Consider the following 21561-nt stretch of genomic DNA (forward strand, 5'->3'; position numbering starts at 1 on the left):
GCACCACTCTCGCCCCAATCCCGCCCACTCTCGCCCCACTCTCACCCCAATCCCGCCCCACTTTTGCCCCAATCCCGCCCCACTCTCGCCCCACTCTCGCCCCAATCCCGCCCCAATCCCGCCCCAATCTCGCCCCAATCCCGCCCCACTCTCGCCCCAATCCCGCCCCACTCTCGCCCCAATCCCGCCCCAATCCCGCCCCAATCCCGCCCACTCTCTGCATGCTCCCGCCCCACTCTCACCCCGTCCATTCAGATTTGGGTCTTTACTCTGCCCTTCTACTCAGATGGTGACACAAGCTTTCCCCTGTTGCCAAGGCAGCAGACTCATCTTCAGCAAACTTCAGAAACCCCTGTTTAACTTTCTGCCAGTCTGTCGGTCCAAATGACACTGTCATATAACTCCACCTCCTCTGTTCCGTAGTGACTAACTGCACAGAAACTGGACAGATTACCCAGGTGACAATCAGTGAACCTACGTTCCCCTTTAATTACCTAACCGCGGCCGTGTTCAATTCCTGCCTGACGGCCAAGACAGTCAACGACAACCTGGCTGCCATCACTGCCAAGGTGGACGACCCGGCGTTCCTGAGCGTGGTACTGGCCAGACTCAGAGAGGTATGATCCCCTTAAAAATTGGATGATTCACTTTGTTTCCCAAACATTGCAGGTGAACAGATTTGTACTTTGGGTTCTGATGGAGGGCAACAGTTATACTCTAGTCATGAGGCCTTTTCAAGCTATATTCCCATGGTGTGCCAGATGTACACATATGGGACGACAGCTAAATGGGACGACAGCTAAGTGGGACGACAGCTAGATTACATAAATTATCAAATACATGTCAATAATTTAAAACATCAACTTGTTTTTACTGACATTGTTTTGTAGGTAAGCATGATTCACATCCATCATACACACACAAACAATCAGACTTATATTAATGCATTATCATTACATTTTTCTAGCAGAGACACCATCTGACCATACATTATCATAATATTTGACTAACAGAGATGCTATCCTAAATATACATTATCATTGCATTTGATTAAAAGAGACCCCATCTGACCTTACATTATCGTTAAATTTGACCAACAGAGGCACAACATTAGATCTTACATTATCATAATATTTAACAATCAGTGGCACAATATCTGACCTTACATTATCATAACATTTAACAAACACAATCCCCTGAAAAATGTGTAGTCATGTGTCTGACACCAGTGGTCGCAAAATGTCAAAAAAAGATTGCATCACACTTTAAACTCAAAGGTCAGATTCCTTGTGAGGTCCCCAGCTTGTTAGCGAACTCCATAGTGAGTCATCTGAATATGATCATCACTCTCCCTTGCTTGGGCAATTGCACTTGCAATTACACTCAGATGTGACTGGTCACCACTCTGAGCCTGGTTACACTCTAGGTTTCTTCCTAAATTTCAGCCTTCTTAGGGAGTTTTTCCTATCCATCCATCTTCTTCCGCTTCATCCGGGGCCGGGTCACGGGGGGAGTTTTTCCTAGCCACTGAAATTCAACACAGTTGTTATTTACTCCTTGGGGTGTAAGGCTGGGTGTTTTGTAAAAGCACTTTGTGACAACTACTGCTGTAATTTTATTGATTGACAATGCAAAACGTCAGTTTGGGGCTGAGGGTCGTCGACTTCGCTTTTGGAGTGCAGCAATAGAATATTATGTGACAGAACTTCCTGTTTCCTTTGTCCCACCTACCAGGCCTACCAATCAACCATCCCGGAGATGAAGGTCCAAGTCCTGGGCCCGGCGTCTCGCGTTGCCACTTTCCTTGACATCACAATGTGGAACATCACCACGATCGACACACTCTCTGCCCTGATGGACCCCACATATGGAGACTGGGACCCAATAACGGTAATCACATCTGTCAATCGTCTGTAACGTGCATATTTTAAAATATTTAACATGTTGAAATCTTTTAATGCAAAAAACTTAAATGCAATCTTAAAGCTCTTTATGGGAAGAATAAGGAAAGAGTTAAGACACGCAAAAACCTCCAGTTACCCCCTGAGGGACGTCAGCCGTTGTCACTCTCCGTGGTGACCTTGCAGTAGTCACGTCCCTCTGCATGGCCAGCGGCTGAGACGTGCAACATTATTGCCCCAAAGGGAAGATTGTTACCCCAGGTCACTGTCCTAATCGTCCAGGGTGAAACTGCCCCCTGCGCAACACTGACTGCAACTGACACACAACCACTGAGGACGTTGAAGACTTGTGGCGCCGGTCCAGAGGACTTTGAAGACTTGTGGCGCCGGTCCAGAGGACTTTGAAGACTTGTGGCGCTGGTCCAGAAGACTTTGAAGACTTGTGGCGCCGGTCCAGAGGACTTTGAAGACTTGTGGCGCTGGTCCAGAAGACGTTGAAGACTTGTGGCGCCGGTCCAGAGGACTTTGAAGACTTGTGGCGCCGGTCCAGAAGACGTTGAAGACTTGTGGCGCCGGTCCAGAGGACGTTGAAGACTTGTGGCGCCGGTCCAGAAGACGTTGAAGACTTGTGGCGCCGGTCCAGAAGACGTTGAAGACTTGTGGCGCCGGTCCAGAGGACGTTGAAGACTTGTGGCGCCGGTCCAGAGGACGTTGAAGACTTGTGGCGCCGGTCCAGAAGACGTTGAAGACTTGTGGCGCCGGTCCAGAAGACGTTGAAGACTTGTGGCGCTGGTCCAGAAGACGTTGAAGACTTGTGGCGCCGGTCCAGAGGACTTTGAAGACTTGTGGCGCCGGTCCAGAGGACGTTGAAGACTTGTGGCGCCGGTCCAGAAGACGTTGTCTAAAAATCAAGCATGGAAGCTTAGCAGTCGGCTGCAGTGGAGGTCGTTGGAAATGAAGGGCCACACCATACGGGTCAGACTGGTCAACGTGCCCCATGCCGGCTCTAAATCAGACTCCATGGACAGAACTGCGAGCACATCAGGGCAGAAGTGGTCCAGCGCCAAAATACTGAAACAAACCTCTACTTCAGCATGTTCAACAAGTACCATCTATTTACTTCAAATCCAAGCATAGCAAGTTCGGTACCAAGATAGATAGATAGATAGATAGATAGATAGATAGATAGATAGATAGATAGATAGATAGATAGATAGATAGATAGATAGATAGATAGATAGATAGATAGATAGATAGATAGATAGATAGATAGATAGATAGATAGATAGATAGATAGATAGATAGATAGATAGATAGATAGATAGATAGATAGATAGATAGATAGATAGATAGATAGATAGATAGATAGATAGATAGATAGATAGATAGATAGATAGATAGATAGATAGATAGATAGATAGATAGATAGATAGATAGATAGATAGATAGATAGATAGATAGATAGATAGATAGATAGATAGATAGATAGATAGATAGATAGATAGATAGATAGATAGATAGATAGATAGATAGATAGATAGATAGATAGATAGATAGATAGATAGATAGATAGATAGATAGATAGATAGATAGATAGATAGATAGATAGATAGATAGATAGATAGATAGATAGATAGATAGATAGATAGATAGATAGATAGATAGATAGATAGATAGATAGATAGATAGATAGATAGATAGATAGATAGATAGATAGATAGATAGATAGATAGATAGATAGATAGATAGATAGATAGATAGATAGATAGATAGATAGATAGATAGATAGATAGATAGATAGATAGATAGATAGATAGATAGATAGATAGATAGATAGATAGATAGATAGATAGATAGATAGATAGATAGATAGATAGATAGATAGATAGATAGATAGATAGATAGATAGATAGATAGATAGATTCCTTCCTGATAACAGTGAATAATTTAGGCAAAACCACTGACTTGTCCATCATGCATTGACTAGCTCCACAGCAAGATTGCTTGTGGTCCATCAACCAACCACTCAACTAATCAATCCATTAACCAACCACTCAACTAATCTAACCATCAACCAACCACTCAACTAATCTATCCATCAACCAACCATTCAACTAATCTACCCATTTATCCATCAACCAACCACTCAACTAATCTATCCATTAACCAACCACTCAACTAATCTATCCATTAACCAACCACTGAACTAATCTATCCATCAACCAACAATTCAACTAATCTATCCATTAACCAACCACTCAACTAATCTATCCACATATCCATCAACCAACAACTCAACTAACCTGAACATCTCTCTGTTCCTTCTATAGGTTCAAGCCATCATCAGTAAGTACCTGTCCAACCCAGGGAATATCCTGGGCAGTGCAGAGCTCAACTCCATCAGAGGGACCAACCTGTGTTATCTAGATGTCAATGTCCTGAAGACCATTACCCAGATGAGCCTGAGGTGAGTGAACACTTTGTACTGAGATGGTTAACATTTAGGGTTTCGCTAACATTTAGGCTTTAGTTAACATTTGGGGTTTAGTTCACATTCTGGGTTTAGTTAAATTTCAGGGTTTAGTTCACATTTATGCTTTAGGTAACATTTGGGTTTAGTTAACTTTCAGGGTTTAGTTAACATTTAGGCTTTAGTTAACATTTGGGTTTAGTTAACATTCAGGGTTTAGTTAACATTTAGGCTTTATTTAACATTTAGGGATTAGTTAACATTCAGGGTTTAGTTAACATTTAGGGTTCAGTTAACATTTAGGGATTAATTACTATTCAGGGTTTTGTTAACAGCTGCCATGGCCCCTCCAGTTACCAGGGAAATAACACAGTGGCCTTTGTAGATAAAGAAAGGAAGACATTTTAACTACTTGGATATGTTTAATGTCTACAAGTTAAAATATCTGAATTGCACAGTACTTTCTTAGTGCAGTGTTTCCCCCTGACTTGCAAAGAGTTCTGGGTTAATGGAGAGGATGTTGGTGGTTCCTTGTGTTGCAGTCTGGCCAGTGCTCTGACCGTGACCAACTGCAGCCTTGAGGCGAAGCAAGTCCTGTTCTCCATCGCTCAGGGGGCCTTCCAAACACGGGCCAGCACTGTCTCTGCCACGGCCTATCAGCTCATACAGCCCTACCTGGGTACATCACTCTCCCTGATGCCATCCATCACGCTCTCTCTCTCTCTTTCCATTACACCAATCACCATCTCTCTCTCTTTCCATTACACCAATCATCATCTCTCTCTCTTTCCATTACATCAATCATCATCTTTCTCACTTTCCATTACACCAATCATCATCTCTCTCTCTTTCCATTACACCAATCATCATCTCTCTCTCTTTCCATTACACCAATCAATCAATCAATCAAATTTATTTATAAAGCCAACAGCAGTTGTCACAAAGTGCTTTACAGAGACACCCGGCCTTAAACCCCAAGGAGCAAACAACAGCAGTGTTGAATTTCAGTGGCTAGGAAAAACTCCCTAAGAAGGTCGAATTTTAGGAAGAAACCTAGAGAGGACCCATGCTCAGAGGGGTGACCAGTCCTCTTCTGGCTGTGCTGGGGGAGATATTAAGAGTCCAATTGGAATAATAAATACATTTCTCTGGGCTAAATCCAGAGTCTATTTGATTTTAGACTAGGTCAGAAGTATGACCAGGTGGACAAGGACAGGGACAGCAACGGGCCCCCCAAACCAGGTAATCCACAGGTGTGGACCAAGATCTCATCTCCTCCTAAAATGTAAAACTGGAGGAGACTGAGAAAAGTTAGTACTACATCCCTCATATCCCCCAGCACAATAATATAGCAGCGTAACACCATGGAACTGAGACAGGGGGGTCCGGTGACACTGTGGCAATCAATCCACCCACATTGCCAGGCATCAACCAAAGGGACACCCACCAACCGCAACCCCCCTGAAAGAGGGCCGAGTATTGCCAGCAGAGTACAGCCCAATTGCACAAGTGCGCAACAGAGAGTCAACAACAAGCCAGTGACTCTTCCCCTGAAAGGCATTGGACGGAGGGCATCCCAGTGGCGACGAGAGCCCACCTGGCAAGACAGCAAGGGTGGACAGTATCAAGCCTACTGGTCACCTTCACGCCCCCGGGCCAGACTACACCTAATTAATCATCATCTCTCTCTCTTTCCATTACATCAATCATCATCTCTCTCTCAATTCAGTTAAATTCAAATGGCTTTATTGGCATGGAATGTGTTACTACATACATTGACAAAGCAAACATCTATATATAGGCAAAACATAACAAATAATAAATAAATGAAAACAGAACAATGAACAACTGCCTGTGTGTTCTCTGTCCATCCACCAGGTGGAGCTAACTACGCTTTTGTCCAGATTCTGTCCGTCTCTAACATCAGTATGGACTTGTCCACCTTCACTGGCCTGGACCCTGGTGTTATACTGGTAGGTGTGTGTGCACATGCACAGTGTCTGTGTGTGCCTAATAACAATGCATACACTGCTATTATACACAGTTTCCATTACAAAGACAATGTTGTCCTAGCAGTGGGAGGTCTAACCATCTAACCCCCCCCCCCCCCCAGAACCTGACCGTGACCCAGGTTAAAGGCCTGCTGGGTTCCAACCTGCTGCTGCTGACGAATTACCAGAACCAGTCGGTGGTGAGGAAGTGGATCAGCAACCAGTTCCAGAGCGACCTGGACAGCCTGGGCCTGGGTCTGACCGGGGGCAAGGCTGACCCCGTGTCTCCTGGGGTGGGCGTCATCATGAACTCCACCACTGCAGGCTTGGCCCCCGCTGGCAACACTACAGGTAACATGGCAACGCTACAAGTAACATGGCAATAGTACAGGTAACATGGCAACAGTACAGGTAACATGGCAACAGTACAGGTAACATGGCAACGCTACAGGTAACATGGCAACAGTACAAGTAACATGGCAACGCTACAGATAACATGGCAACGCTACAGGTAACATGGCAACAGTACAGGTAACATGGAAACGCTACAGATGACATGGCAACGCTACAGGTAACATGGAAATGCTACAGGTGCTTCAGTAACAGGCCCTCAGGTTATGAGCTTTTCCTGATCGGCTGCTTCAGAAACAGCTTCAGGAACAGCACCTCAGGTTATGAATAGATCTTTGGGAGTCTGCCATTTCCTGGCCTTCCAGTGGAAAGCCTAGATAATTGAAGGGCCTAGTGGTGTGTGAGGTTGTGTTCTGTGTCAGAGGTCATAGGCAGCCCCAGGGTGGAGGAGGAGCTGTTCTCTGTACACCTGGGTGTCCGGGCCCAGTCCTTGTTCAGTTGTACATTTGATTTGTGGGATCAAATATAGTAAAATGTGTGTGTGTGTGTGTGTGTGTTTCCTGTTTAGGGAGCGGAGAGACGAACAGGCCAGCAGTCGGCCTCCAACTTCTCCTCACAACGTTGACAGTCAGTGCCCTGTACTGGCTTCAGTGATTTCTGACTGAATTCACCCTGATTTCAGAGTGAGTCAGAACATAGAGGCTGGTCATCATAGGTTCAGGGCTGTGTGCATTAAACTGAAATGTGAAACATGTAAGCTAAAATGTTCAAACCGGAAAAAAATAATTAGCATTCTTCAACATTGTGCCTTAGGTTGTAACTGACAACATCGTACATTTTGCTGCACGCAGTTGCATACAGATCATTTTAAAGAATACAGAACATATATCACTTTAGCTTTCAATTCTGCACTGACACCATTACTATTCCTGTTCAATTTAAAGTGTACTAATTTTTAGTAATTTTCTATCCTGCCTTAGCATGTGTTTGTATCATGGTGGCGGGAATGATGTTAGAAATCTGATCTTGTCTGCTGGTGGAAATATGAAGGTATGACTGCACACATACTTTTCAGTCATTCTATATTTATATATATTTACATACAAAAGAAGTGGTTGAAGGTTGTGAAACTCTTCTGATCTGGACTGATTCTTTGCCGTTAACATGTTGCTATGCTAAGTACTGTTGAACCTTAATACCTGATTCATGGTTATACTGAATAGAAGATGTTGAATGTATGGTTTATTTAACAAAAATAATTATTGTACTATCCCCATCCCATCCCATCCCCAGAAAAGTTGTTAATGAAATAAAGATCTTCTAAATTAATAACTGATAATAAAAAGTTGAACATGGTTGGGAATCAATTTTATTTCTCTGTTTAATCCCAATTAATCACAACAGCACTCAGTCCAAAAACACTCGCGACAGAAACATCAGCAACATTCACATTCTACGTTTTCTACTTTAACAAAATTATGTTGTTGTTGTCGTCAAGGCTACAGCTTCAACAGGGGACCGGTCCCAACTGAATGGAGCTCTCTCAGGTCAAGGGACCGGTCCCAACTGAATGGAGCTCTCTCAGGTCAAGGGACCGGTCCCAACTGAATGGAGCTCTCTCAGGTCAAGGGACCGGTCCCAACTGAATGGAGCTCTCTCAGGTCAAGGGACCGGTCCCAACTGAATGGAGCTCTCTCAGGTCAAGGGACTGGTCCCAACAGAATGGAGCTCTCTCAAGGGCAACATTATGTGACAGTTAAATTCAGTTAAGTTGATTTAGCCGTTCAAACACGTGTTCATCTGAAGCACAGATCTACTGGATGAGAAGCAGCAGTCTTTTGTGGAAGAAAAATGCGTCTTGGAAGAGAATACACAATGTTATAGCCGGGTAGCTCGCCGGTCATGAAGTGATTATAAGCGCTTATAAACGGCCAGGACGGTCTTGCAGGAGGGACATGTGTGCTTGACGTCTTTGAGCCGGTCGAAACAGAAAGGGATGAGGCAACAACCTAGAACAAACCTATGAAGAGGACAAATAAAATGAGCCATTGTGTATAGACATGTTTCTACCCCACAGGCACTCATCCAATAGACACCCACACCACACACACCGCACCACATACCCACAGAAGAAGAGACCTCCACAGAACAGGTACGTGAGAACGCCTGAGGTGAACTCCACCTTGGTCACCACAGCATGGTGACAGTTGGGACAAGTCATCTGGACTGGACTGTCACCAAAAGCTCCAATGGCCACTGGAGATAGGCAGCATAAATATATGAACGTTGTAATGCATTCACCTCACCCTCATGCTTCATTTCTGAGCGAGTTCATTTAATATTCACATTATTTGACTTATTCTTGTCTTCCTTGAATTGTTCATTGATTCATGCATTCATTAATTTACTAATTATAATCATTCATTTAATTCATTCATTCTCACCTCAACAGTCCATTGATGTGTCAACTCATTTAATTTGGTTACATTATCAGTTGCTAATTCGTTCCCTAATCACATCCTCACTTTCATTCATTCATTCATTCACCCATTCAATTGTTCATTCTCTTTCTGTCCAGTTACTTTATACTTAAGTTAATAAAGTTTCACTCAACCCAGAGTGCAGTGGGACATACCAACAGGCACCTGGATGTTCATCTTTCCTGAGAGGGGGAGAGTTGACATGATGGCACACACATGAAAAACTATGATATAATCTCTACTACTACAGCTAATTATAATAAACTGTTCCTTGTTATACAAATGTAAAACAATTACTAAGAACTATACAAACAATGCTATTATACAACATAACACTCAAAACTATTCCCTCTAAAAGGAAAAGGTTGAAGGAGGGTCCTTTTGGGTTTGTTCAGAATTTGAGTTATTCGAAGCACCCTGTCAAAGAAGCCCTTTTTAAGGACATTCGGGGAGATTTTTTAGTAGGTAGGTTCTTATGGGTCTTTGAGTGAAAGTATAAATAATTCTTTACATACCCTTTGACATTTTTCCTTGAAGAGATTTGTTGGAGATCCCTCATTTTTCCAAAATAGAAGAAAAATACAATTTTATTTTTAGAGTGAATACAGAAATATTTTCTCTATATAGAATATACTTTACTCCCACAAGGGTTTGATAAGCTCATAGGTTTTCCAATACCGACACAAATCTATTACAATGTACTCACAGATCTCTTATGCAGACAGACACACCTCAAAGCTGTTACAGATCTTAGACAATTCTCTTTTAAAGTACTTACAGACAGATATGGAGACTGCTGCTCCAAAAGGAGTCTGTTACTCAGAAAATACAGGATTTAGATGAGATTTCCCAGATCCGCCCCTTCCACCAAATATTCTACACGGAATGTTATCGGGTAGGAGGGGCCTAGACTTGCCCCTCCTACCCCATACCCTATTAAGTCAATAACAGGGAACAGGTATAGTGAACAGTGATGGACAGAATAGCAGGTATAGTGAACAGTGATGGACAGAATAGCAGGTATAGTGAACAGTGATGGACAGAATAGCAGGTATAGTGAACAGTGATGGACAGAATAGCAGGTATAGTGAACAGTGATGGACAGAGGAGCATTAATAGTGTATATCAGTGCTCATGGTAATGCTCAAATGAGCGGCACATGTTCTCTGTGCTGCATTAGATTATGCTAACCACACACACACCTCATTGAACAGACACTGCAAAGTGGGCAGGTCATGAGAATCTGCATCCTCTCCCCCAGTCATGTGTCCACGGACCCAATCATCTAATAAAAACAGTTCATCCTCTGTATCTGTATGTGGCGCCCTCTGCTTGTAAACATCTAAAAACAAAGGATTCTCTGAGCAGGCAAATAAACACTATACTAACTAAGGCCAGGAGGATGGAGACACTCAACCAATAACAAATGAGATGCGACCAAAACTCATCCTGTCGCTAGGGGTGACGGCCCACGGCATCAGTTAAGTTTTCAGCAAGGATCGCTCCTGATCAAATATCACAGGCCCAAAACACAGTATTTCATAATGCGATTGATAAATTAAGTAAGACTTTAATCAGTAAAAATCTGTACAATATTTCACATGTAAACAGCTGCATCATGATTTTTGTACCTGAATTACAATTACATAGAAATATACATCATTTTAGCGATTCTTGTAAAAATAGAATAACAAAAAAAAAAACTCATTCTGTATCAAGAAATGCCTTTTCCCAACCGGCACCCTAATCCCCAGTTAGTGCACTAATTCTCCCCAGAGCCCCGTTGATGCAGGTCAAAAGTAGGGCGCCGGACAGCAGTACAGCCACTGGCAGTAGGGTGCTGCTTGAGCCTCCCGTCAACACTTCATGGGTGCACAGAGCTCACCTCCCTTGACACAGTTCAACGTCCACAGCCACTCAACCAGCTGAGAGGCCTCCTCTGTACATCCAGGCCACACTGTTGAGGAGTCCATTCGCTTCCTTCACCGTTGGCCAAAGCCTCCCGATGACCCAGACTGACGAGACTCCAGCCGTGTCATCAGGAGTGACCAGCCAATGGGCTGCATTAACCTGGTGGAAGCCATTAATGGCAAAGAAGGCACCAGGCCCTCGAAGAACTTGGATAATTAGCCCTTTATAATACAGTTGGCACTGACTTGATATTCTAGAATGTTCTAATGTTTTCTAGAGTGCTGGGTCTCTGACCTCTCCTACAGACCCCCAGCGTATCTATGCATTCGGCAACAAAATCAGTCGTGGAGCCCATGAGGAGTGGAGCCAGTACGAAACAGTACGAAGATGGTTTTTCACACTTTCTACTGACTTCTGCAAAAGGGTCCTGATAAGACTGTCTGAATGACCTAATGGAAATGGAAAAGGGCTACAGCAATGTTACGAAAACACCTGGGAGTCCACAGAAGAGGTTATTACCTCCTTTCTAGAGTGTTCTTTAGAGTTTTCCACATTCTTAAGCTCCAGAGCTTGGACAACATCACAACATTTGACAGTATATTGTTCCTCTACCCCAACTCCCTGCAGTATCTTGTCAATGATTCTCGCCATGTTCTATATCCGGCCTTCTCAGGAGAAAACGTTTCCAGGGCAAGAAATGTAGAGCACTGTGGTATAGGTTCTAGAGCTTCGCTGTCTGAAGCCATTGGTCCTCTGTTCTCCCCGGTCCTCTGTTCTCCCCGGTCCTCTGTTCTCCCCGGTCCCCCTCTCTCCCTCCCGTTTTTCTGTCAGAGCCCCTTGGATTGACCGCTTTCTTCTTCTAGGGTGAGTCAAGGGAGATATACAGCCTGTTTTCTCTCCCCGTCTGCTCTCTCTTACTCCACCTCCTCCGCGTCTGCGCTCTCGCTCCACCTCCTCCGCGTCTGCGCTCTCGCTCCACCTCCTCCCCGTCTGCTCTCTCGCTCCACCTCCTCCCCGTCTGCTCTCTCGCTCCACCTCCTCCCCGTCTGCTCTCTCGCTCCACCTCCTCCCCGTCTGCTCTCTCGCTCCACCTCCTTCCCGTCTGCTCTCTCGCTCCACCTCCTCCCCGTCTGCTCTCTCGCTCCACCTCCTCCCCGTCTGCTCGCTCTCCTCCCATTCTACCAGCTGTACTTGTTACCCAGACATCAAGAGGTCATTGAACTCGTCTCCTCCCCCATCTCTTCCCCTATCTCTTCCCCCGTCTCCCTCTCCTCTTCCCCCTCCACCACCCTCTCCTCCCCCCTCTCCCTCAGCACGGCCAGTAGGACCCTCAGCAGTGTATTCTCTGTGAGCAGGCTCTCAGAGGCGTCCGCTAGTTCCTGAAGTCTCCTGACCGCCTCCCCTAGCTGCCTGCTCTTCTCCCGGTGCTGCTCCTCTAGACTCCGTCTCTCCCGCAGCAGCTCAGCATTCTGGGCCTGCAGCAGTGCATTGTGGGTCTCCAGGGCCACCGCGTTGAAGGACAATCGCCTGTTCTCTCGCCAGAGTTGGGCCAGCTGGTCGGAGAGGCGCTGGCGGGCCCGGTGCAGCGTCTGGACCTCTCCTTGTAGGGCCCGGAACTCCGCCTTGAGGAGAGCACGAGAGTTAGGCTCAGGTCCACCGGGTTTCATTGGCTGTTCCGGGTGGTGGCCGGAGTCGGAATGCTTCAGGATGAAGCGTAACAGGTTGGGAAGTGTGATGGGAGTGTCCTCCGGGAACTTGACGGACTGGTGTTTCCTAGGAGACAAGGAACAAGGTGAGATGACAGGCTCTCTGTGTTGTGTTACCTGAAACAGGTTGGTAGGTAGGTAATGTGTGTGTTACCTGGACAGGTTGGTAGGTAGGTAATGTGTGTGTTACCTGGACAGGTAGGTAGGTAGGTAATGTGTGTGTTACCTGGACAGGTAGGTAGGTAGGTAGGTAATGTGTGTGTTACCTGGACAGGTTGGTAGGTAGGTAATGTGTGTGTTACCTGGACAGGTTGGTAGGTAGGTAATGTGTGTGTTACCTGGACAGGTAGGTAGGTAGGTAGGTAATGTGTGTGTTACCTGAAACAGGTTGGTAGGTAGGTAATGTGTGTGTTACCTGGACAGGTAGGTAGGTAGGTAGGTCATGTGTGTGTTACCTGGACAGGTAGGTAGGTAGGTAGGTAATGTGTGTGTTACCTGGACAGGTAGGTAGGTAGGTAGGTAGGTAGGTAATGTGTGTGTTACCTGGACAGGTAGGTAGGTAATGTGTGTGTTACCTGGACAGGTAGGTAGGTAGGTCATGTGTGTGTTACCTGGACAGGTAGGTAGGTAGGTAGGTAGGTAATGTGTGTGTTACCTGTGTTTGGGGAAGAGGAGGACAGAGGGGAAGTGATCCACCATGAACTCCCAAGGCAGGTCATTAATCGCCACGTTCACCCTAAACAGACACAGACCCACACACAGACAGGTATGGTCAAGACACAACCAGAAAGCAGCTCTCTTGCCTGGCTAAAACTGGTGGCCGTTTGCATTGATTCACGTATCATCAAGACGACGGGCCGTAAGCCAATCAGAAGCACTCCCCTCACATCACTGAAGATCACCATGCAACCAACCGACATTCACTTACATACCTGGCGATGGTGACGTTACCGTTGCCCCGGAACATTCTGGCCAGCTGGATGATGACATGGTTTAGAACGGAGCAGTGTCCACACCACTGGCTGTAGTAGAACAACACCACATCCTACAGAACACACACACACACACACAATAACATTAGTAATCAAACTACTAGAGATCAGCACGAGGAGACGCTACTAGAGATCAGCACGAGGAGACGCTACTAGAGATCAGCACGAGGAGACGCTACTAGAGATCAGCACGAGGAGACGCTACTAGAGATCAGCACGAGGAGACGCTACTAGAGATCAGCACGAGGAGACGCTACTAGAGATCAGCACGAGGAGACGCTACTAGAGATCAGCACGAGGAGACGCTACTAGAGATCAGCACGAGGAGACGCTACTAGAGATCAGCACGAGGAGACGCTACTAGAGATCAGTACGAGGAGACGCTACTAGAGATCAGCACGAGGAGACCCACCCTGTGAGGATCCATGACTGTACTGAGGAAGGAGGAGGTGGTCAGGTCAGATATGAGCGGTCGCTCCGAAGGGGGTTGCCTCTCCTCCCCCTCTTCTTCCTTCCTCATCTCTCCCCCCTCCACAGCTCCCCCCCCCACCAGGTGTCTTTTCAGTGGGCTGTGGGGGGTACTGAAGTTCATAATGAACATTTCTGGAGGTAAAGACATGGAGAGAAAAAACAAAAAGAGAGATGGAGGGAAAAACAGAAGCATTTACAATATGATCAGACCAGGCTATAGATTCACCATTTACCATCAGACCGGGTTATAGATTCACCATTTATCATCAGACCTGGCTATATATTCACCATTTATCATCAGACCTGGCTATATATTCACCATTTATCATCAGGCCATGTTACAGATTCACCATTTATGATCAGGCCATGTTATAGATTCACCATTTATGATCAGGCCATGTTATAGATTCACCATTTATGATCAGGCCATGTTATAGATTCACCATTTATGATCAGGCCATGTTATAGATTCACCATTTCGCTCCCAATTAACATACAATTGACGCTGCATGATGCATTTTATTAAATGGCGTGTGTCTACATTCCATCTCACCCAGGGTCTCGGTCACGGCGGAGCTCCAACCGCAGTCCAGCACGTAATGCACCTCGTCCTTCAGGTTCACGATGGCCGCAAACGACCGGCCGCCGCTGGCACTCCCGTTGCTCAGCAACCGCCCAAACTCCTCCCGTCCACGGCCCGCCCCGGCGTTGCCCCGAGCTCCGAGACGCACCGCCAGTGGCCAGTGAAGGCCAGAGTCCAGGACGTAAAACCGGAGAGTCTTATTGGTACGACACCTCAGGCCTTTGATCCCGCCCCCTTCCTGGTCCTCTTCGGGGAAGGTGAGTGAGTCCTGGGGGGAGGGGGTTGAGGGAGGGGGGAGGGGACTCTCTCTTCCCTCTGGGTCTCCCTCTAGCCCCTGCTGTGGGGGCACCGACACCCCTAGTGACCCAAAGGTTCTGCAACAGGCGCTATAGCGACCCGCCGGACTGTAGCTGCTCAGGATGTTGCTACAGGCAACGGGCGACACTGTCTCGGCGACCGGTGAAAGGCAGCAGCGTCTGAGGTAGGCCCGGAGCACGGCGGCGCCGCCCGATGTCTGGGAGGGGAATGTGCAGGGGGCGGAGTGGGAATGTGATTGATTGAGACAGAGCTCACACACCCTATAGGGAGAGGCCGGGGAGAGGGGGTGGGGCCTGGGAGGAACCACTGACAGGCAGCACGTAGAGGGGGGGAGGGGCTCTTCGTAGAGGTGGATGTTCTGCTGATCAGGGGTGGTGTTGTTGCAGGAATGGTAACGCAACGCGATGTCTGCAATCTAGGAGGAAGAACACAAAAGAGGAATATAACTTTACTGATATTAGCTGCTAGTAATTAGAAATTCTAACCTAATGAACGCAAAATGTTGTTTTGCTGTTCTGCCGTTTTGGTTGACACTGTAGATTTACGCGCCTGCGTTAGCAGTGGGTCAGGCGTCGGACTCAAGGGATTATGGGGCAGGAAGAGGAGGAGGGCCGGGCCTTTGGTCAGTTCCTGCTCAAGGAGGCGGGACTTAGCACCGGGCGGCTGCAGCCATTGGAGGACGGTCTCGCGGTGCTCAAAGACCCAGGAACATATGCCCTCCGAGGTGAAGTTACGCTCCCAACTGGGGTAGATCTGGGGGGAATAGAACAGAAATCACCTTAACCCGTTACAAGCATACAAATACCAGTCCTGACTGGTCTAAACTAGTGTACTATATAGGGAATGGGACCCTGGTCTAAACTAGTGTACTATATAGGGAATGGGACCCTGGTCTAAACTAGTGTACTATATAGGGAATGGGACCCTGGTCTAAACTAGTGTACTATATAGGGAATGGGACCCTGGTCTAAACTAGTGTACTATATAGGGAATGGGACCCTGGTCTAAACTAGTGTACTATATAGGGAATGGGACCCTGGTCTAAACTAGTGTACTATATAGGGAATGGGACCCTGGTCTAAACTAGTGTACTATATAGGGAATGGGACCCTGGTCTAAACTAGTGTACTATATAGGGAATGGGACCCTGGTCTAAACTAGTGTACTATATAGGGAATGGGACCCTGGTCTAAACTAGTGTACTATATAGGGAATGGGACCCTGGTCTAAACTAGTGTACTATATAGGGAATGGGACCCTGTGATGACTGACCAGTGAGGAGTTAAAGTGTCTGTGGAGGTAGACTGTCTGGTCGTCTCGGACGGAGATGGACTCCGCCACCTGCCTGCTGGTCACCACCCCGAAACGCACCGAACCCCTAAAGTCTGTCCCAGGGAAACACACACATGCACAATTTACATTTTATACACAAGCCATTTTGCATTATATCTTATCCAGAGTGACCTACAGTTGGTAAAATTAGGAGAAGTAAAAGAGTTTGCTTACCTCTTTTGAGGGCTTGCAGTGCCGAGGACAGGAATGTAATGTAGCCTGGGGGCTGAGGGGAAGAGTTGAACGGGAAGAAGCCCACCACCCCAGGCTGAAGACCAGACAGAGGACAACAGAAATCACAACTGAAACGGGAACAACTCGAAAAATTCCCAATTATACATGTCCTGCTCATTCCAAACCAATTCCAGAACCCCCCCACCCCCAAAACAGGATTCAGGATAAATACGGGAATCACAGCACATGAAGGAAACCCGCATCTCAAAGCGGTCTTTCCCTGTGGAAACTAAAAATAGGACCCAAAACATAACAGCTCGTTCCATCCCATTCCTGCACTCAATGTGTCAACCTTCATTCTAATATTCTTGTCCAGCCCCCCTCCTCCCTCCATCCTGCTCTTTCTCCTCCCTGCCCCGCCCTCTCAGCCACCATCTCTGCCCCCTCCTTGACCCCCCCATGACCCGTAGGATATGACCCCCCTTCCTCTTCCCTCCTCTTCCTCCCTCGGCCCATCCCCTCCTCCAGCATATCTCCCTCTTCCCTCCTCTTCCTCCCTCGGCCCATCCCCTCCTCCAGCATATCTCCCTCATCCCTCCTCATCCTCCCTCTGCCCATCCCCTCCTCCAGCATATGGCCCTCATCCCTCCTCATCCTCCCTCTGCCCATCCCCTCCTCCAGCATATGGCCCTCATCCCTCCTCATCCTCCCTCTGCCCATCCCCTCCTCCAGCATATCTCCCTCTTCCCTCCTCATCCTTTACATTCCAGGCGTACCTCATGATAAGACAGGAAGTCTTGTAACATGGCTCGTGACGGCAGATAGGTCAGTGGCGTGATGACTCTGAGGATAAAACTCTCTACATAGGACGCCACAAACGGACCTTTGTATTCTATTGGCCCAAACCTACAGAGGAAAACAGAGGCAGAGACATGGACAACAGGTCAATGGGAGGGATTACTCTTACCATTAACAACCTTGGTACATAGAGAGAGATAAACCCACAGACACAGAAGATCCAGAGAGAGAGAAATACGATAAATCACAAACACTGGATGTCGTGTGCATCACAAACACTGGATGTCGTGTGCATCACAAACACTGGATGTCGTGTGCATCACAAACACTGGATGTCGTGTGCATCATAAACACTGGATGTCGTGTGCATCACAAACACTGGATGTCGTGTGCATCACAAACACTGGATGTCGTGTGCATCACAAACACTGGATGTCGTGTGCATCACAAACACTGGATGTCGTGTGCATCATAAACACTGGATGTCGTGTGCATCACAAACACTGGATGTCGTGTGCATCACAAACACTGGATGTCGTGTGCATCATAAACACTGGATGTCGTGTGCATCATAAACACTAGGGGCAGGAGCAGGTCTTTTTCCCGCATTGTAATCTAAAAAGCCGAACTGATCCTAGATCAGTACTACTACTGAGATACATTCTATGCCTGGTATAAAATAACATTCCAGATATCAAAAAACCGAATGTTATCTATTATAAACAATGTTATTATCAACAAATATTACCAAATACAGAGCAAAATGATTAAACTAAATCTCCCTATACATTTTATTTAATAAATAGACGTATTTACCTGCAGTAGAACAGGGTATAGATATTACAGAATGACTTGTTATTCTAGTAAAACAGGGTTTAGATAAATAACAACTACAATATATTAACTCCTGAGGAGTTAATAACAGACAGACTAACTTCTGTATAAAAGGAGGATGACAGGGTATAGATAAATACCAACTAAACTGCATTACCACCTGTAAAAGCCATGGATGACAGGGCATAGATGTAACACAAAGACTGTATTACCTCCTGTAAAACAGGTGGATGACAGGGTATTGGAAGAAGCTCTTTTGCTTCCTGCATTTCCCTTGGCTCCACCAGCAGTTCACCGCCACAAACTGCACCTGTAGGAACGATGGAAACAGCTGTGAGTAAGAGCACACCATGTGCACAATGATCCACTTCCTGTGTGTGACCTTTGTGTGTGTGTGGGGCGGCAGGGGGGTGGGGCGGACCTGTTTGGCAAGCCTCCTGGCAACCTCCTGGATCTCGTGGCGAGCGGCGATGGAGTGAGCACACCAGGGGGCGTAGAAGAAGATGAGAGACACTTCTGCCACTGCCCTCAGCCTCTCCACCTGATCACAGTTCACAAGAAACCAGCAGTCAGTCAGCCATAGCATTAGAAACCAGCATTCAGCCAACTCAAAAGGGAACCATTTCAGTTCAGTTGTTCTCAAACCTGCTTCCAGGGCTAACAATGTGCTGAATACGAAGAGTCCACTGTTTTCCTATGGGAAATGCTAACGCTACATCTTACCTGCTCGAGCTGACCAAGGTAGAGGTCCACCATAGGGGCCTCTGCAGAGATGAACCTCACCGGGGGATGCGCCGCCGCCACCACATTCTTAGCCCGGCTAGAAAGGTGGGGGGGGGGGGGGGGTTCAGAAGAGCAACGGTTAACGTTAATCATATTCTTATAGTTCAGGGCTGTTGGTCTTTGGACTGTCAAATTGTGTTTCTGACAGAGTCTGAAAGACAGACGGCAAAGATGAGAGAGAGAACGAGGGTATCAGAGAGAGGCAGAGAGAACGAGGGTATCAGAGAGAGGCAGAGAGAACGAGGGTATCAGAGAGAGGCAGAGAGAACGAGGGTATCAGAGAGAGGCAGAGAGAACGAGGGTATCAGAGAGAGGCAGAGAGAACGAGGGTATCAGAGAGAGGCAGAGAGAATGAGGGTATCAGAGAGAGGCAGAGAGAACGAGGGTATCAGAGAGGCAGAGAGAACAAGAAACAGTTTGACAATAATTAGTCTCCTCCTTAAAAAGTATCTGATCATTATGAAAAAACCTCAGACCAGAATACATTTTCCTCATTATTACAGTTCAGTCCATCATCCATAAAAGTAGAGTCTAAACGACCTTAGATCATATCTGAGCCTAATAACCTGAGATAATCCCACAGAGGCACATATTTACACACACACACACACACCCAACATTTAAGTTTATGTAATTAACTTCAAGTTTAAAAAAGGGTCTTCATATCTCGGCCAACTATTAGTAGGACACGTCAGACCGTTTCCGATGACTCGACAAGCTAGTACGACATGAGATAAACCGATAACATGGATCAACAAAACAATGGTTGGTGTATGCTATGCATCCCGTGTTCATGAATACAAAGAAAACAATCAGTTAGGCAGGTTAGTGAATATGTTTTCCTTATAGGATTCACGCTTTGGAATAGACCCTTCGGCAATATTGGAATGAACAACAACGCTGTCTTGTCCATGGGTCACATATGTTTCTGTACACTCGCAGTGATCTAGGAGTTCTGGCTAAAGTGCAATGTTCTACAGACCCAAATCAGATGCTAGACATTGAAAACTACTCTGACCTGAAATGCACGGTAGGTAACCACTGCCGTTCCTAGCATATTCTAAAACTAACACTGCTTAGGCAGTAATTATTAGGTATTGACTACGCTACGTCAATCACGCCAGCTAGTTCCGAGCTAAACACAGTCGCGACACATCTGGGTCATCAAGAACAAGACGTTTAATAAAAAATAAAAAAACATTAGATAACGAACGACCATGTCCTACGACTACCTACCTGCAAGTGAATTTAACAGCCAGTAGTAACAAAACACTCAACAGTATTGCCCCGCAGACAAGCCCTGGTCTACGGGCCATCAGACTTGACACCTGCCGAAGAGACTGCCGCAGCCACCGAAGCATTACAGGTAACTACCCTGCTAGCCCTCCCATCGATCTAGACCGCCATTCAGCTAGCGGGGCGGGGAGTTTGGGGGGTTTGGTGAGGCGCGGTAGGGTATCGTAGGTTCCGTAAAATGTACACTACATTGGCTGTGTCCTAGGGAGAGTTTCATTTCAAACCGAGCCGAGCCAACCTTCCTTCCCCACGTAGGCTTAGTTACTTCCGCACTGACGCTACTCGACGTGAACGGAGCGTGGGGTAAAAGCCGGGTTCAAGTGATAGTCGAAAATAGGAATCTAGGACATATCCGATTCGCAAAAATGGTTGTCTCGGGAACGTGTCACGGGATTAACAAAAAAACTCGGACATTGCAAAGTTTCGATGTTCGGTCTAGGACATTAATTCCCTAAAATCTATAAAGTCGAATCGTTCGACTTAATTCATCAAGGAAGTAATCAGAAAAAGTATCTCATAGAGGCGCAGTGTAGGATAAAAGGCGCTATTCGCACGTACGTGGGATGTTTGCTTGACAGTTTCACGCAAGCAGCGATCATTCATAAACCCTGAATGATAAACCCTGAATCATAAACCCCCAATTTCAACAGTAAACATTTATTTTATAACCAACTTGAAGCCCAGACCAAAAATCTTATTTTTGTTTCAACGTTGGTGGTCTGTGGAATCAGAATTTGAGATGGTGTCATTGGACTATACAAGACTTCTAAAATCGAAGACTAAATAGAGTTTCTCAATTTCATTTCTGGCTTTCTCTCCTCGCCAAAAGTCTCTCTTCCCATGGGTTCTCAGAAAGAGGACTGGGGAAACGGGAGCACGTAATAAACTGGCTATAGGAGGAATTGTTGGCCTTTCCTGGCTTCACCTTCATAATAAAAGTCGCTTATTTAAAATAATTAAAATATTTTTTTAAACTTTGCGAGCCCATGAGGGCCTAGTATTACCACCAGGTACAACGAGGCAGAGAAGTCTGGGTCCGTTGTGAAAATATACTTTACAAGCCTTACATGTGGATATGAACACACCACGTGTGGTGCTTATCAATGCTACACAAGTAACTTAAGGTTTTCTCCATGTGTGTAATGAAGACCCTTATCATTTTGCATACTG

General features: G+C 46.2%; 3 protein-coding genes across 9 annotated transcripts in view; 1 reads left to right on the plus strand and 2 right to left on the minus strand.

Annotated features, from left to right (window-relative positions):
* mslnb (mesothelin b) overlaps positions 1-8068 on the plus strand; it is a 91693-nt gene extending 83625 nt beyond the window's left edge. For all 7 annotated transcript variants that reach the window (XM_034294027.1, XM_034294026.1, XM_034294025.1 and 4 more), the window contains 7 exons: positions 424-617; positions 1735-1890; positions 4232-4368; positions 4914-5050; positions 6250-6344; positions 6485-6713; positions 7282-8068. In XM_034294027.1, coding sequence (XP_034149918.1) covers positions 424-617; positions 1735-1890; positions 4232-4368; positions 4914-5050; positions 6250-6344; positions 6485-6713; positions 7282-7367 — 1034 coding nt within the window. In that variant the 3' untranslated portion in view covers positions 7368-8068. The remainder of the gene's footprint in view (positions 1-423; positions 618-1734; positions 1891-4231; positions 4369-4913; positions 5051-6249; positions 6345-6484; positions 6714-7281) is intronic.
* Positions 8065-12087, minus strand: LOC109615553 (lipopolysaccharide-induced tumor necrosis factor-alpha factor homolog). The gene is made up of 5 exons (XM_034294056.1): positions 9900-12087; positions 9709-9747; positions 9349-9375; positions 8837-8969; positions 8065-8733 (listed from the first exon to the last, which is right to left on the minus strand). Exons 2-5 carry the CDS (start codon positions 9716-9718, stop codon positions 8625-8627), a joined length of 279 nt encoding a protein of 92 aa, XP_034149947.1. The 5' UTR covers positions 9719-9747; positions 9900-12087; the 3' UTR covers positions 8065-8624.
* Positions 12088-12203: 116 nt separating this feature from the next.
* Positions 12204-20749, minus strand: txndc11 (thioredoxin domain containing 11). Its single transcript, XM_013132341.4, has 13 exons — positions 20332-20749; positions 19036-19132; positions 18734-18853; positions 18525-18622; positions 17457-17586; positions 16681-16774; positions 16447-16559; positions 15724-15927; positions 14827-15589; positions 14215-14405; positions 13743-13855; positions 13466-13546; positions 12204-12877 (listed from the first exon to the last, which is right to left on the minus strand). Exons 1-13 carry the CDS (start codon positions 20454-20456, stop codon positions 12310-12312), a joined length of 2697 nt encoding a protein of 898 aa, XP_012987795.2. The 5' UTR covers positions 20457-20749; the 3' UTR covers positions 12204-12309.
* Between the last annotated feature and the right edge of the window lie 812 nt (positions 20750-21561).

Source organism: Esox lucius, chromosome 9, assembly GCF_011004845.1.
Source record: "Esox lucius isolate fEsoLuc1 chromosome 9, fEsoLuc1.pri, whole genome shotgun sequence".
Taxonomy (NCBI): Eukaryota; Metazoa; Chordata; class Actinopteri; order Esociformes; family Esocidae; genus Esox; species Esox lucius.